The 12,832-nt window shown below is 43.4% G+C and overlaps 1 protein-coding gene across 1 annotated transcript in view; it reads right to left on the bottom strand.

The window, feature by feature from the left end:
* ANKRD31 (ankyrin repeat domain 31) overlaps positions 1 to 12,337 on the bottom strand; it is a 120,024-nt gene extending 107,687 nt beyond the window's left edge. Inside the window, exons 1-5 of the mRNA XM_034773229.1 lie at positions 12,158 to 12,337; positions 11,202 to 11,278; positions 9,597 to 9,685; positions 8,361 to 8,407; positions 4,035 to 4,117 (exon numbers count right to left, since the gene is read on the bottom strand). Coding sequence (XP_034629120.1) covers positions 4,035 to 4,117; positions 8,361 to 8,407; positions 9,597 to 9,685; positions 11,202 to 11,278; positions 12,158 to 12,261 — 400 coding nt within the window. The 5' untranslated portion in view covers positions 12,262 to 12,337. The remainder of the gene's footprint in view (positions 1 to 4,034; positions 4,118 to 8,360; positions 8,408 to 9,596; positions 9,686 to 11,201; positions 11,279 to 12,157) is intronic.
* Positions 12,338 to 12,832: the final 495 nt, after the last annotated feature.

Genomic DNA, 12,832 nt, shown 5'->3' with positions numbered 1-12,832 from the left:
AAAAAGGAAACAAGGGCCAGATTTTTAAAGGCACCTAGGCACAGGGGCATCATTTAGGGGGGCCAGGGAAACTCTAGTCTCCCCTACCCCCAAGTTTCATGCCAGAGGTCTACTCACCCTAGCCCCAGACGGAGGTGTTTTAACTGCAACACAGCTAAGCCTGAGTGTAATTTGGGAACAGTACAGCCTCTGGGGCAGGGAGTTTGTTTATAAACAGAGGCAGGGTGATTAACAAAAAGCACCACTGCACCTTTCTGCCGCCCCAGCCCTGGGTCACTGGTAACTTGCTCCCAGGGCGGGTCATTCAGCAAGAATTTTGGATGTGCACAGAACACAGACAGGATTGGTTCCCATATGGTTACAGAACTGCAGTAAAGTGGAACAATTTTCAGCTTGTGTGATTGAAGGCTATCTGGATGCATATTATAAGATTGTCCCACATAAATGAGGAAAAGTTGAGGTGCCTTTATTATTCTTTTGTTCCATTCTTTGTTTCTATGGGGAATTTGCCAATGCAATATCACTGTCTTCCTTTTAAACAAATAAAACTAAACCTTAAAATAAATAATAATAATAATTTAAAAAAAGCAATGGCTATTGAAAATAAGAATTCCAGTCCTAATAACTACTGGGAAGCATTTCTTGCTCAATTTATTCTACTTTTTCTACAGCAAGTTACAGTGGATCAGTATATTTGATTTGGGAGAAATGAAGTAACAGCTGCCCAAATTGATCTGGAGCACTCCTGAATTTTGAGGATGTTCAAATCTGGAAGGCAGATGCTGGATTCCCTTTCTGAATATTAGCTAAATCTGGAAAAGAAAAGTCAATTTCTGCTTCCATGGCTCAGAAGTGTAAATCCTCCTACGTGCCTGGTACTGTATCTAAAGCTGCCCAGTCTAGTAGAGCTTCCCCTCCCTTACTTTTCATTTTAAATTCTAGTGGGAGCCACGTACCTGCCTTGCTAGGCTTCAGATAGAGAGATGCAATGTCCATTTAGTCCACACAATTCTTTCTTTGGGGGAGAGCCCAAGGCTGGGGCGGCAGGCGGTGCAGGTGGGGGCCAGAGCTGGGGCAGCAGGGAGTGTGGGTGCAGGGGGGGGGGGAAGAGCCCGGGGCGGGGGCGGGGTGGGGTCCGGGGCGGGGGCAACACAGGGGTGCAGGGGGAGCCCAGGGCTGGGGTGGGAGGGCGGCAAAAAACTAGAGCTGGCTCTGTCCCTACCATTTACAGCAAGCTGCAGCATGAAGTTTCAGTTCCACATTCCTTCCCCCTCCCTTTCCTGTTAATTGCTGCCGACGGAATGCTGGGAAATGTAGTTCTTTCCCTGCTCCAGGGCTGGCTCTATAGGCAGGGAGCTAACCAAGGAACTACAGCTCCCAGGGCTCCCTGTTAGTTCTCAGCTCCCATGCTGGATCCTTGCGCCCCTGCAAATTCGCCGCCCCAAGCACCTGTTTGCTTTGCTGGTGCCTAGAGCCGGCCCTGAAGAAGGGCAACAGAAATGATTAGGGGTATGGAACACCTTCCGTATCAGCAGAGATTAAAAAGACTGGGACTTTTCAGCCTGGAAAAGAGATGACTAAGGCGGGGTATGATAGAGGTCTATAAAATCATGAATGGTGTGGAAAAATTGAATAAGGAAATGTTATTTATTCCTTCACATAATACAAGAACAAGGGTCACCTAATGAAATTAATAGGCAGCAGATTTAAAACAAACAAAATAAAGTCTTTCTTCACAGACAACCTGTGGAACTCTTTGCTGGGGGAGTTGTGAAGAACAAAACTAAAGCAGGGTTCCACTAAGAACTATATACGTTTATGGAGGATAGGTCCAACAACAGCTATTAGCCAGAGTGTGCAGGGATCCAACACCATGTTATGCATATCCCTCACCTCTGTTTGCCAGAATCTGGGAATGTGTAGGAGCCAGAAGGGGGACATGCTGCTGCTTCTGGGAGCTGATTGAGATAAGTGCTGTCCGGAGCCTGCACCCCTGACTCCCTCTTGTACCCCAACCCCCTTCCCTAATCGCCCTCCTGCCCTCTGAGCCCAGAGCACCCTCCTGCATCCCCAACCCCTCATTTCCTGCCCCACCCCAGAGCTCACACTCCCAGCTGAAGCCCTCACCCCCCCCCCAGCACCCCAACCCCCACCCCCATCCAAAGCCCCTTCCCACACCCTGAACTCCTAATTTCTGGCCCCACCTCAGAGCCCTCACCCTCTCCCGCACCCCAACCCCCAATTTCATGAGCATTCATGGCCTGCCATACTATTTTCATACCCATATGTGGCCCGTGGGCCAAAAAGTTTGCCCACCCCTGCACTAGACCTCACTCCCCTCTCAGAGCTGAGATAGAACCCAGGAGTCATGACGGGGTCTCTCTCCCCACAGAGTTAGTAACAATGTAAGAATATACATTAAAATTTTAAACCTAACCAGTGTCCCTTAAGTGACTTGCCACAAGACGTGAGAACATGCGAGTATTAGAGCTGAATGGGTCTAATATTTATTTCATTTTCTTTTTTTATATAGGAATTAGATACAGGGCTCCTGTCAGTTAATTGCTAAGTTATCTGCCAAAAAACTAGAGCTTTCACGCCCCTGGAATAACAGTTAAAGTTGGATCCCGCTTCCAAAATCTGTAATGCTGCCCCTGCTTAGGCACTGTCCCACTCAGCATGTCTCCCACAGGGTTCACCACCTAGCGGAATTTTGAGAGCCAGGATAGGTGCCAGTTAGATACTTTTCTCCCTATTCACTTAGATGGGGACCATCTAAGCAGCTACATACGGAACTTTAAAAAGCTGAAATGAGTGCTGCCCTGCTTAACTGGACATCTTCTTACTCAAGCAAGGCAAGCTTGGAACTCTGCAAAGCGATGAGAGGCTGACCGGCCCTTACACACGTCTGACTGCTCCACGGCCATTTCCACTATCTAGTACAGCACCGGAAAAGAGAAAATACTTTTTATTCCCCTCCCTCTGGAGTCCCCCTGAGCATTCCTAGGAACCCTAGCCACTTGATAAGACACACTCCACTTCCCTGCTCCCAGCCAAAAGCTAACCACAGCCACAGGAACAGGACAGAAACAGTGGTGAGCTGAGCTTCCCACCATGCTTTCATGTCAGCATTCTGGAGGGTGGGGAAGGAGCAAATGTTGAGAAAGGGAGGGAGGCACTCCATGCCACGCCAGCACACACTAATCCAAGTCCCTTTGTCCATAGCCTCAGACGGTTCCCAGCAACTCCTGGAGGAAGTCAATTTCAACAATATCCCCAAGCATATAAAAGATAGCTTTCATCATCTAGCTGGGTTGATGGCACCCTGAATTTATGCTCTGGATATACTCAAGCGCTTAGTGGATCCCCAGTTGCTATAGGAATGCAAGGGGACAATCTTCTACGAGGGTGGAAGGAACAGGAAAAAGTCCTGCCTCTTCATTTAGTCCTGGCCTTAGAGAATATGTTAATAGGAAAAAGACATGAAAATCCCTCAAATATACAGGAAGAAAGTAAGAACTACCATCACTAAACTTCTAAAGTGACCCAGATGGGTCCTGGTGCCATTATCCCAACCCTGCAACTGATCTGAGCAAAACCTTGCCCACCCTCCTTTCCTATCTTCTCCACTAGGACGCTCATGGACACCCATCCATTCCTTACTCACCCTTGCTCCAGACCACAGTTACTGGGTTACAAAGCAACAACCATTTGCTGTGGGGGAGTGGCAGCACTTAGGACACCAAGGCTTAGGTATTTCAATGCCAACTGGCAGGAAAACAGTCACCCAGGAGGGTTAGGCAACAGCTGACCAGTGGATTTAAAAATACCATGGGCATGTAAATGGTGGATTTAGCCATTTAATTCTTCTTTAGGTACCTAAGTACCTTTAAAAATCTGCCCCTCTGGTCTCAAATGTCACATATCTATATCCTAAATAAATCTATACGTATACTCATTTACAGTTTCTCAGTTGTTTCTGCCAAATTTAGAGAGACTGTATTTTAGGTTGTTTTTTACAATATAAAACATACCTACAGAGTAATTTTGCTCTCTACCTACTGAGGCGTTTAGTGGAAGACCAGGCTGAGAAATCTTTGTAGTAAATGCTGCACCCCTAAAAAGAAACAAATATAATTTTAAAAATTTGCCATTCAAGGAGCAATGCACAAAAATACTTTGCCCGTTCTCATGGGCTACGCCTTCCCTGGGTCAGCTGCTGCCGACCTGCCGCCGGACCCTGGGCCGCAGTGGCCCTGCCCCTTCCCCAAGGCCCCCACCGTCTGTTGCTGCCTGCCTGCTGCTGCTCGCCGTGTCTCTCCTCCTTGGGGGCGGGAGAGTGAGGAGGGAACATGATGAGCCAGTGGTGGGCGGGAGGGTCTGGCGGGGGAGTGAGGCAGCTCGCTCGGCCGTGCACTGGGGCTGGCCGGCCATGGGAGGGGAGGCTGGCCAGCCATGGGGGGCGGGGGATGCTGGCCGGGGCCGGAGGCTCAGCCTGGTGTGATTGGGGCCGGACTGGCGGGGTGGGGGTGGGGGGAAGGGGACAGCAGCCTGGTGTGGCTGGGGTGGGCAGGCTGTGGGGCTCCGCTTGGTATTGGGGCGGGGGGGTTTGGGCTCCGGCGTGCGGGTGGGTGCAGCCTCGGGCAGAAGAGTCGCGGCCAGCAGGCTAGCCTCCCCAAAGCAGGGCTTCACCCACCACCCATACACATTCTGGTACTTTGGACAAAATTTTCAGCCTTGTAAAGGGTCAACATACAACAGTTTGCTACTTTAATTACCAACTTATTCAGTGTAAACACAGCACTGGATTAGTTTTGATTAAAAAATAACAAGTTCGTTTAACTATAAAGAGATTTTAAGTGAGTACAAGTACAAGATATTAAAGTCAGAAATGGCTACAAGAGAAATAAAGATAGAATGCTTTCTAGTCGCTAAAACTGAAACTAGACTTGGATCAAGATAAAATCCTTACCACATGTCCCCAGCAACCTTGCTGACCAAATTCTCAGGTCAGAACCCCTCCCAAAGTCCAAAGGCTGGTTCCTGTCTTCTTAGGTGAGAGAGAGAGAGAAAGAATCTGGGGTGCTTTTGCCCCTTGCTTTTATAGTCCAGGCACCTTTTGAAATGCATTTTCCTGAGGGTTACCCCTAGATAAAGTTCCTTCCCGCTGTGAGGAATATGGAATTTCATGATGAAAGAGATTCCACACTGCTGCTTGCTAAATTGCAGATCAAGCTGTTCCTGCCTCTGGCTCATTGCCAAAGAATGACCACTTGACAGATGATTGCCAATCAACTTTCAGGACACCTGACTATCGGCATTAGCTTGTCCTTTGTCTTTGTGGAACAGGTTTACCCTCTTCCCAGACTTATCTGGTAAACACATTTAGGTCATAATTTCAGCTTATGTTCATAACTTTACATATAATGTTGCTACACAGATTTCACCATGATATTACTGATCAGTGAGTTATTAGTTTTCAAACAATACCTCACAAGGCATATATTACACAAAGATTATTACAGTAGTGTGTAGGACAGAGGTCCCTAAACTGTGGATTGTGCCCCCCCCCCAGGTTAACACAGAGGAACATTCAGGGCCAGGTGGCGGGCCAGGCCAGCCCCCACAGAAGCAGGGAAGAAGCACCACCCAGCCCCCAGTCGTGGCCCTGGCTCCCAAGCCCCATGCCTGACTCCCGTCCCCAGCCTCGGTGCGGTTCTGAACCCAGCTGGGAGCCTGGCTGCGGCTCTACTCCTGACTCTGCTCCTGGCCCCGCCCCCCAGCCTTGGCTTCAGCACCAGCCCCACCCCCAGCTGTGGCCCCAGCCTCATCCCCTTTACCCCTGTCTGTGTTCCCCACCGCAGAGCTGCGGCTTCAGTCCTCGCCTTGGGGGGGGCAGAGGGGCATGAACAGAGGGAAAAGGGGCACAACCCTCAAAAGTCTGGGGACCACTGCTGTAGGGTGTGAATACAGGGGTGCATTCAGTCACAATGTGCAATACCAATGGGACCAAATCGTTGAGTCCTCTTCATCAACCAGGTAGGCAGGTAGTAGCCCAACCAGATGCAGGATTTTTGTGGCCAGGAGCTTCACCAGTGGAGAACTTCCAGAGCTGGGAAAACATATGATCAGCTTACACTATGTTGAGCTTCTAGTTACTTTAAGACTGATTGTTCCATGAGGTATCCTACGTAGATGCTTATACTGGTTTTGCCACATCACAGAAAACAAGTAATGCTGCAAGAGAAATTAGTTTTGGTGATGTGGTAGCCACCAATATGGATTGCTAATTCTGACCTGCAGACCACACCCAAAGAAGAGAAAAGTAACTACAGAGATGTTAAAATAGGCATGGCTAAAATGACAGTAGGGAAGAAACTGGAAGAGCAAGGGAGGAAGATGTGTCAGAGCCTGCTGGAGTCTGGAAGAGAACTTCCAGAGAACTTACTGAATTCATCCACTGAGGCCATACCACGCTCAGCAAAGGGCCTGGCCGATGCCAACAACATGGCCACCACTCAAGTACAGTTCGCTCAAAGCCTGTCTGAGCGGAAGAGATCTGCAAGGAAGGAGGAGTGCAGATAGAAGGTCTGAACTTGCAGGAAAGGATATACAGTATCTACGCCCTTTAGTGAGGTTCTTTGAACAGGATGAACAGGAACTTGGATTTGCAGACCTATTCAGTTCAGGCAAATCAGACTAAGTTTAGCAGACATGCAGGGAGTGCCACCAGACTTCAAGTCTGGCTTTTGGGTGTGGGTAGAAGTTGGGGAGAGGGATCTCCTAGCTAAGGCTGAGCCGTCTGCAGGAGAAAACTGGAGCATGTTTGGAGAACTATTTTCACTTTGTGTAAAATGAGGCATGGGTACCACAAGTCACATTTGGGTGCTCCCTGAATTGCCAGGCTGTGGAGACCAACACTAGAAAGGCCACTTTCTATGCCAGGAGACAAAGTTGAATGTTGAGAATGGGCTCAAATGTTTCAGAACAGAAGTCATTTAGTATCAGGTTTGGGCTCCAAATTGAACAAACTTAACAGGAGGCCTAAGGTAAGAAACTACTCTAAGGAACTTGGTTGGGAGCTCATTAAAAACCTTCCATGGAACTCCTAAGGGTGCTGCTAAAGGATGAGGCCCAAATCATAAAAGATGAAGGCCCTTTCTCAAGCCCATCCAGATGAACTCTGCTAATCTAGCATTAGCAGATTTTCTGGTTTAGGTCCCAGGGAAGAGAAAAAGATACACAAGATTCTGTAGTAAGAGAGGGAAGCATCCTTCAGGGCATAAGCCTGCAGCAATCAAGAATGAGCTTTTTCTGCCAAGTATATACCAAAAACAACTGGATAGGTGCATTACTGAGTTGGTGAAGTATCAGGTACTGGCTACTGCCAGAGACAGGATACTCGATTCAAGGGACAAATGGCGTGATACAGTATGGGAAATATAAAAAGATGTACTTGCTGTTGTTTACAAAGCAAGTTAAAAAAAACCCAACCATTATCTCATGGTACTTACAAACTGATTTCCATAATCATAAATTCATAATATTGAAACACCTGTTAGATCAATGATACTCAAACTGAGGCTCGCAAGCCACAAGTGGCTCTTTAACATGTCTCCTGTGGCTCTATGCAGCACATGATATTAAAACACTGTGTGATTTATTTATTAACCAATCTAAGTTATTGACAAATCAAGATGTTTTTCCTATGTTATTAACCAATTGTAGTTGATAAAATAATACTTGGTCAGTCATTCTGCTGTAAGAATTATATAACTAAATATTTCCCCTGTCATACTCTTTAAATGAGTATATAGTACTATAGTAAATGAAACAATGAATTCACACTACCATGGCTTTTTTGGGTAATGTTGATTGGTAATTTGGTTCCTGAACCACTGAGTATCACTGTATTAGATCATCCAGCCTATTTTCTTCCCAACACAGATTATTCCCTACCGGATTTTAGGATTTTGTGTTGTCTAGTGTTAATTGCTCCAAGGGATGGTGCTTCCACAAGTTATTCCATGGCATAGGCCATTCTATGGTTTCATAAATCTCAGTGTCAGGATGTTTTTTCTGACAACTTAAATTTTCCTTTATTTTTTTCCAGTTATGCCCAGTTATATATCCTTACATATAAATATATAGGAATGGGCACAAGAATGGAATGGTTTCACCCATCACTGATATAAAGCGATCTCTGGCATTAACACAACTGCTTATTAGCAACCAGTAAAACTATTTTATAATTCAAGGCTGGAAAAAATATCCCATCCAAACGAGGCTACAAGGGAAGCTTTTTGCTGGGAAATTACTGTTTGCCTGAATGGAATTTGTCCAGCGCATATTATACTCACCGGAGCAGAGACTGAGATTGTTCAGTTTCACTCATTTTATGAGCCAGCTGGGAGAAAAAAAGTGAACAAGTTGGTGAATATAAACTACTCAATGATTTAATTTTTCAGCATTATTATACACCTATTATCAGTGGTTTTGGAAGACCTAAATACAGCAGTTAGCAGTGAGACTTCAAATTCTGCTAGACCGGATTACTATGTAAAATATTACTATGGCATATGGGCTACTTTCTCAATCCAAGTCAAGGAAGACAAAATACAGTCAGAATGAAAATATACCTTATATTATTAAATTGTATATGCTTAAGCTTGAGCTCTTTTATTTGTGAAATGACCAAAGTACAAATTAAATATATTCCTTGCCTCAAATTCACCCTCTTTAGTTGAGTCCTGGAAGCAAATACTCCCATCCCCAATTATTTTTAACCACTCTTTCTTCCCTCTGGTAACAATAACTGCATCTTCCAATTAAAGAGGATAGGCTGCTATTCCAGAAATGGCTGAAATAATAGCATCAATCACAACAACTATGAAAAATACTAATAGTACCCAAATTGTTCCCTAAACTAAGGCCTTCTCTACACTGGAAAGTATTTTTAACCTAAAAATGTGAATTTAAATCAATATAGTTATGCCTGTATAACACACACTCCTCTCCCCTCCAGTGAGGACTCTCTTATTCTAGAATAAGAGTTCCTTCTTCTGATTTAGTTTATGTCTCTTGGGAAGGGTTTAAGCTAAACTAAAAATAAGTCTCTCATATCAGAATAAGAGCATTCACTCAGGGGATTACATTGATGTAACTATACAGGCATAACTGGAAATATTTTCCCAGTTATGTAAGTCTAAAGAAGCTCATATACAGGACAGGAATCTCCATCACATCAATCTAGAGTTTCCTCCTACTCATTCTGTCAGCCTGTCATCTGCAGGTGGAAAAAAACTGGTTGCCAATTTGAACATCCAGTAAGCTTACAGGCTAATTACAGCCCTGCTCCTGAAACTGTAGCAAGGCCCGCCCTCCCATGAAACTCCAGAGGAGACTCTTCTGTGCATTCCTGGGGTAAGTATATACTGCAGATTTGGTGCTCCTCCTTCCATAAAACCCTTTTCAGTTACATACACTCTGGCTCTTTCCACATACAGAAGCGGGAGGGGCACAATCAGGCACAATTACTCCAATTATTATTCATTGCAGTATGTGTGTAGCTGAGGAGCTGTAATTTCTATACATACCGGATTTATCTCGTTCTTTTGCTTCATATTTTTTAGATTATCACTGAATTTACAGACAAGCTGAATCTCTGGGGAGAGGTTTTCTAAAACTAAACACAAAAATAGGTAGTTAAAGCCACTTTTATTGCACTACTGTTATACAGACTCAAGGAATTTCTGCAAATTCCAACTGCCTGAAAAAATAATTTGATAAATCACCCCTTCACACTGGTCACTTCTGAACTAGATTCTAAAATCACAATATGGCAGATGCAAGAACTGAAAAGAAAACAATTTAGGGAAAAAATTATTAATTCTTTTGCAGACAATATTAAGGAAACATGGGCTACACATCAGACAGTGTGATTCATTTCTGACAATAGTTTTTTTTTTCTCTAACAACTGGAATTGTAGTCAGTGTCCTCATGCACATAACAAACTTTAGTACTCATCTTTACACATTAATTATCAATGGGATGGGAAGATTAAAATTACTGAATGATGATACTGAGAAAAACTCAGCTCTAGAGTAATATAGAGTGCATCTCTGTTGAATTTTATCCCTTATACTGCAAAAATCACAACATTGGTATCCAGATTATTTTGTTGATTATTTTATCAACTTCGATTGACTATAGCGCATATTTTCTTGTCATGAAATTGATGTGATAAAAATTAGCACAAATAATAACATGCTAACTACAAGGGGCTGAATAGAAACCAAAAGCTTAACAATGAGCCAAACAAAAGCTCTGTACTCTGAAGCTCTAATTCCAGTGGATGACCAGAAGGAGCAAGTTCTTTCAGGTGAGGATCCTCTCTGCTGACAAAACTTTATCACCAGACCACACAGAATTCAGCTCCAATAACTGACACCAAGAAAATCCTAGCCATTTAGAAAGACTCCCATTGCCTTCAATGGGGTTTGGAATCGGACCCCTAACTACTATGAGTAGATATAAGGTGAGAGGTAATCTCTCAAGGGGCCAGATTTCAAACCATGCAGGGTCTTAAAAATAGGCAAAAATACCATGAATTGGACCCAGAAACAAATAAGAAGCCAGAGTAGAGTTCTGCACACTAGTATTTTGTGTTCAGAACGCTCAAACACTTGCAAGGTAGGCAGTAGAATTCTGCTTTGCCAGTCAAGTTTTTATTGACAGGAGTATGGGATCACCACATTACTTAAAAGCGATTAAGTGAGGCTGAATTATGGAAGGCAACCCAGACAGGTCCCAGTGAAAATTTTATGCCACACCATCAAATACTTGTTTATGCCCCTTACTTTGAGGAGCTATCTTAGAAAGCCTTTAGAGTTAACAAAAAATAAATTCATACCCCTGCTCTTCTTAAACTAGGTACCCTAAGTAACAACATACTGGCAGAATGAAGGAAAATAAGCACTAACAAATTTATGTTTTAAATGTATATATTTGAAATATATTGAAAATTCAGCCTGAAAGATTAACTAATTGTTATTCAGATTTTATTAGAGAGATGCAAAATTATTCTGCTTAAAAATTCTGTACAAAACTGTTTCGCCTAAAAATTAAGAAAGAGTCAAAGAAATAAAGGTCTCAGGAAAAACAACATATATTGTCTACTGAAAAAAGAACAATTTCTTACCTCCATCTACTCTTCTTATGTCGGCAGCAAAGATGGTTTCAGTTGTTAAAGATACCTCCTTATTAACAAAAGATAACCTTTAAAAAAAATTAAAAAAAACCCTACAAATTGTTCTATCATCCTCTTACCAAAGGTACAAACACAAGCAACAAAATATTAACCAAAGCCAATATTTCTAACTCCATTCCTTCCCTATAGTATCACTTATTAAATACCACTGTAATTATGTGAGAGCATTTTTAAGGTAAACACTATTTTTCAAAAGTTTAGAACCTGGTTGTAAAAATCTGCATCAAGCTGCAAATTGGCATAGAAGGATGTGAGTCATGAATACATCTCTGTTTTTACAAATTTCCAAACATTTTTAGTCAACATTTCTTAGGAGATACAGAGTAAGGGCAATGTTGTTCAGCGGGTTTAATTTCTCAGTAACCAAAGTATCAGTTTGAATGAGAACATCAAGAGAATTCTGAAATTAAAAAATAAAAGAAATGTCCACATTTGCAGTATTTTTATTTTACCAATGCTTTTATCATTGATTTTATTTTTGGGGGGCTGGATTCTGATACCTTTATCCCATTGAGTAATACATTGTTTCTCAGGTAGTCCTATAAAAATCAATGGAACTATTTCTAGAGTAAGCCACTATTCCATATAAGGGTTCCGGAATACCTATGGAGATTTTTTCCCCCTCACACTTTAACCTGTCGCAGAAAATTTTAAAATAGATATTTATCAAAGAATCTAGGAAGGCTATTCTAAAACCATTTTAGTCAGGTTTATATTAGGTAGATTCCAGTCTCACAGGACTGTTCTTTGTGCTTTTTGTTTTTGTTTCCAAAGGTGATAGTCCTACATGGCACAGATGCAGCATTCAACTCATCACATAAGTCCCAGAAATGTATTAACACTCATTTTTTAAGTCACACTTGCTCCTATACATATATATTTATCACCTCTTCGTGTGCAGCTCCTCTTCGTCTAGGTCACTCTCAATTACTGAGCCCTCCACTACTGTCTCATCACTGTCACTGTCAGAAATCTCACCCCCCTTCTTCATGGCTCCTTCTCCACTCCTCAGCCTCCTAGGGACAACTCCTCCAGGCAGCCACTCTCCCTCCCTCGGGCAGCTCCTCCAGGCAACCCTCCTCCCCCCTTCAGGCAGCTCCTCCCACTCCTGAGGCACTGAATCACAAGCAAGCAAGCAAGCAGAGGATGGTGCAATGCCTTCTGGGAACTGTAGTCCTCAATGGAGCCTTGTTGTGATCATCCAAACAACAAATTTACCCTAATTGTGAGCTTAACTGTAAGGAGTGAGTGAAAGTTCATAAAAATGTCACAATAATCCATAATAAATACACACTGATGGGAAAAGGTGCGAGAGAGACTGAATTAGACCAAACAAGAAGGCCAACTAATATAACTCAAGGACTGTATTAAGAGAAGGCCTGATTAATATGAAGTGTGTGCCACAGGACATCAATGAATCAAAATTGGTGTGTCAGAAATTAGGTCTAACTGGTGAACAATTTAGTGAAGGGACAGGCTATTACGCTCATCACTCCCTTTGGAGGTCCTGAAAAGAAAAGACTCTTGAGGGGAAAAAATAAAGAAGCAGCTGACTGAAAGAC

Source organism: Trachemys scripta, chromosome 6 (assembly GCF_013100865.1).
Source record: "Trachemys scripta elegans isolate TJP31775 chromosome 6, CAS_Tse_1.0, whole genome shotgun sequence".
NCBI classification, from domain to species: Eukaryota; Metazoa; Chordata; order Testudines; family Emydidae; genus Trachemys; species Trachemys scripta.
The sequence above is the reverse complement of the archived record's forward strand: the minus strand, read 5'-3'. Positions and strand labels throughout refer to the sequence as shown.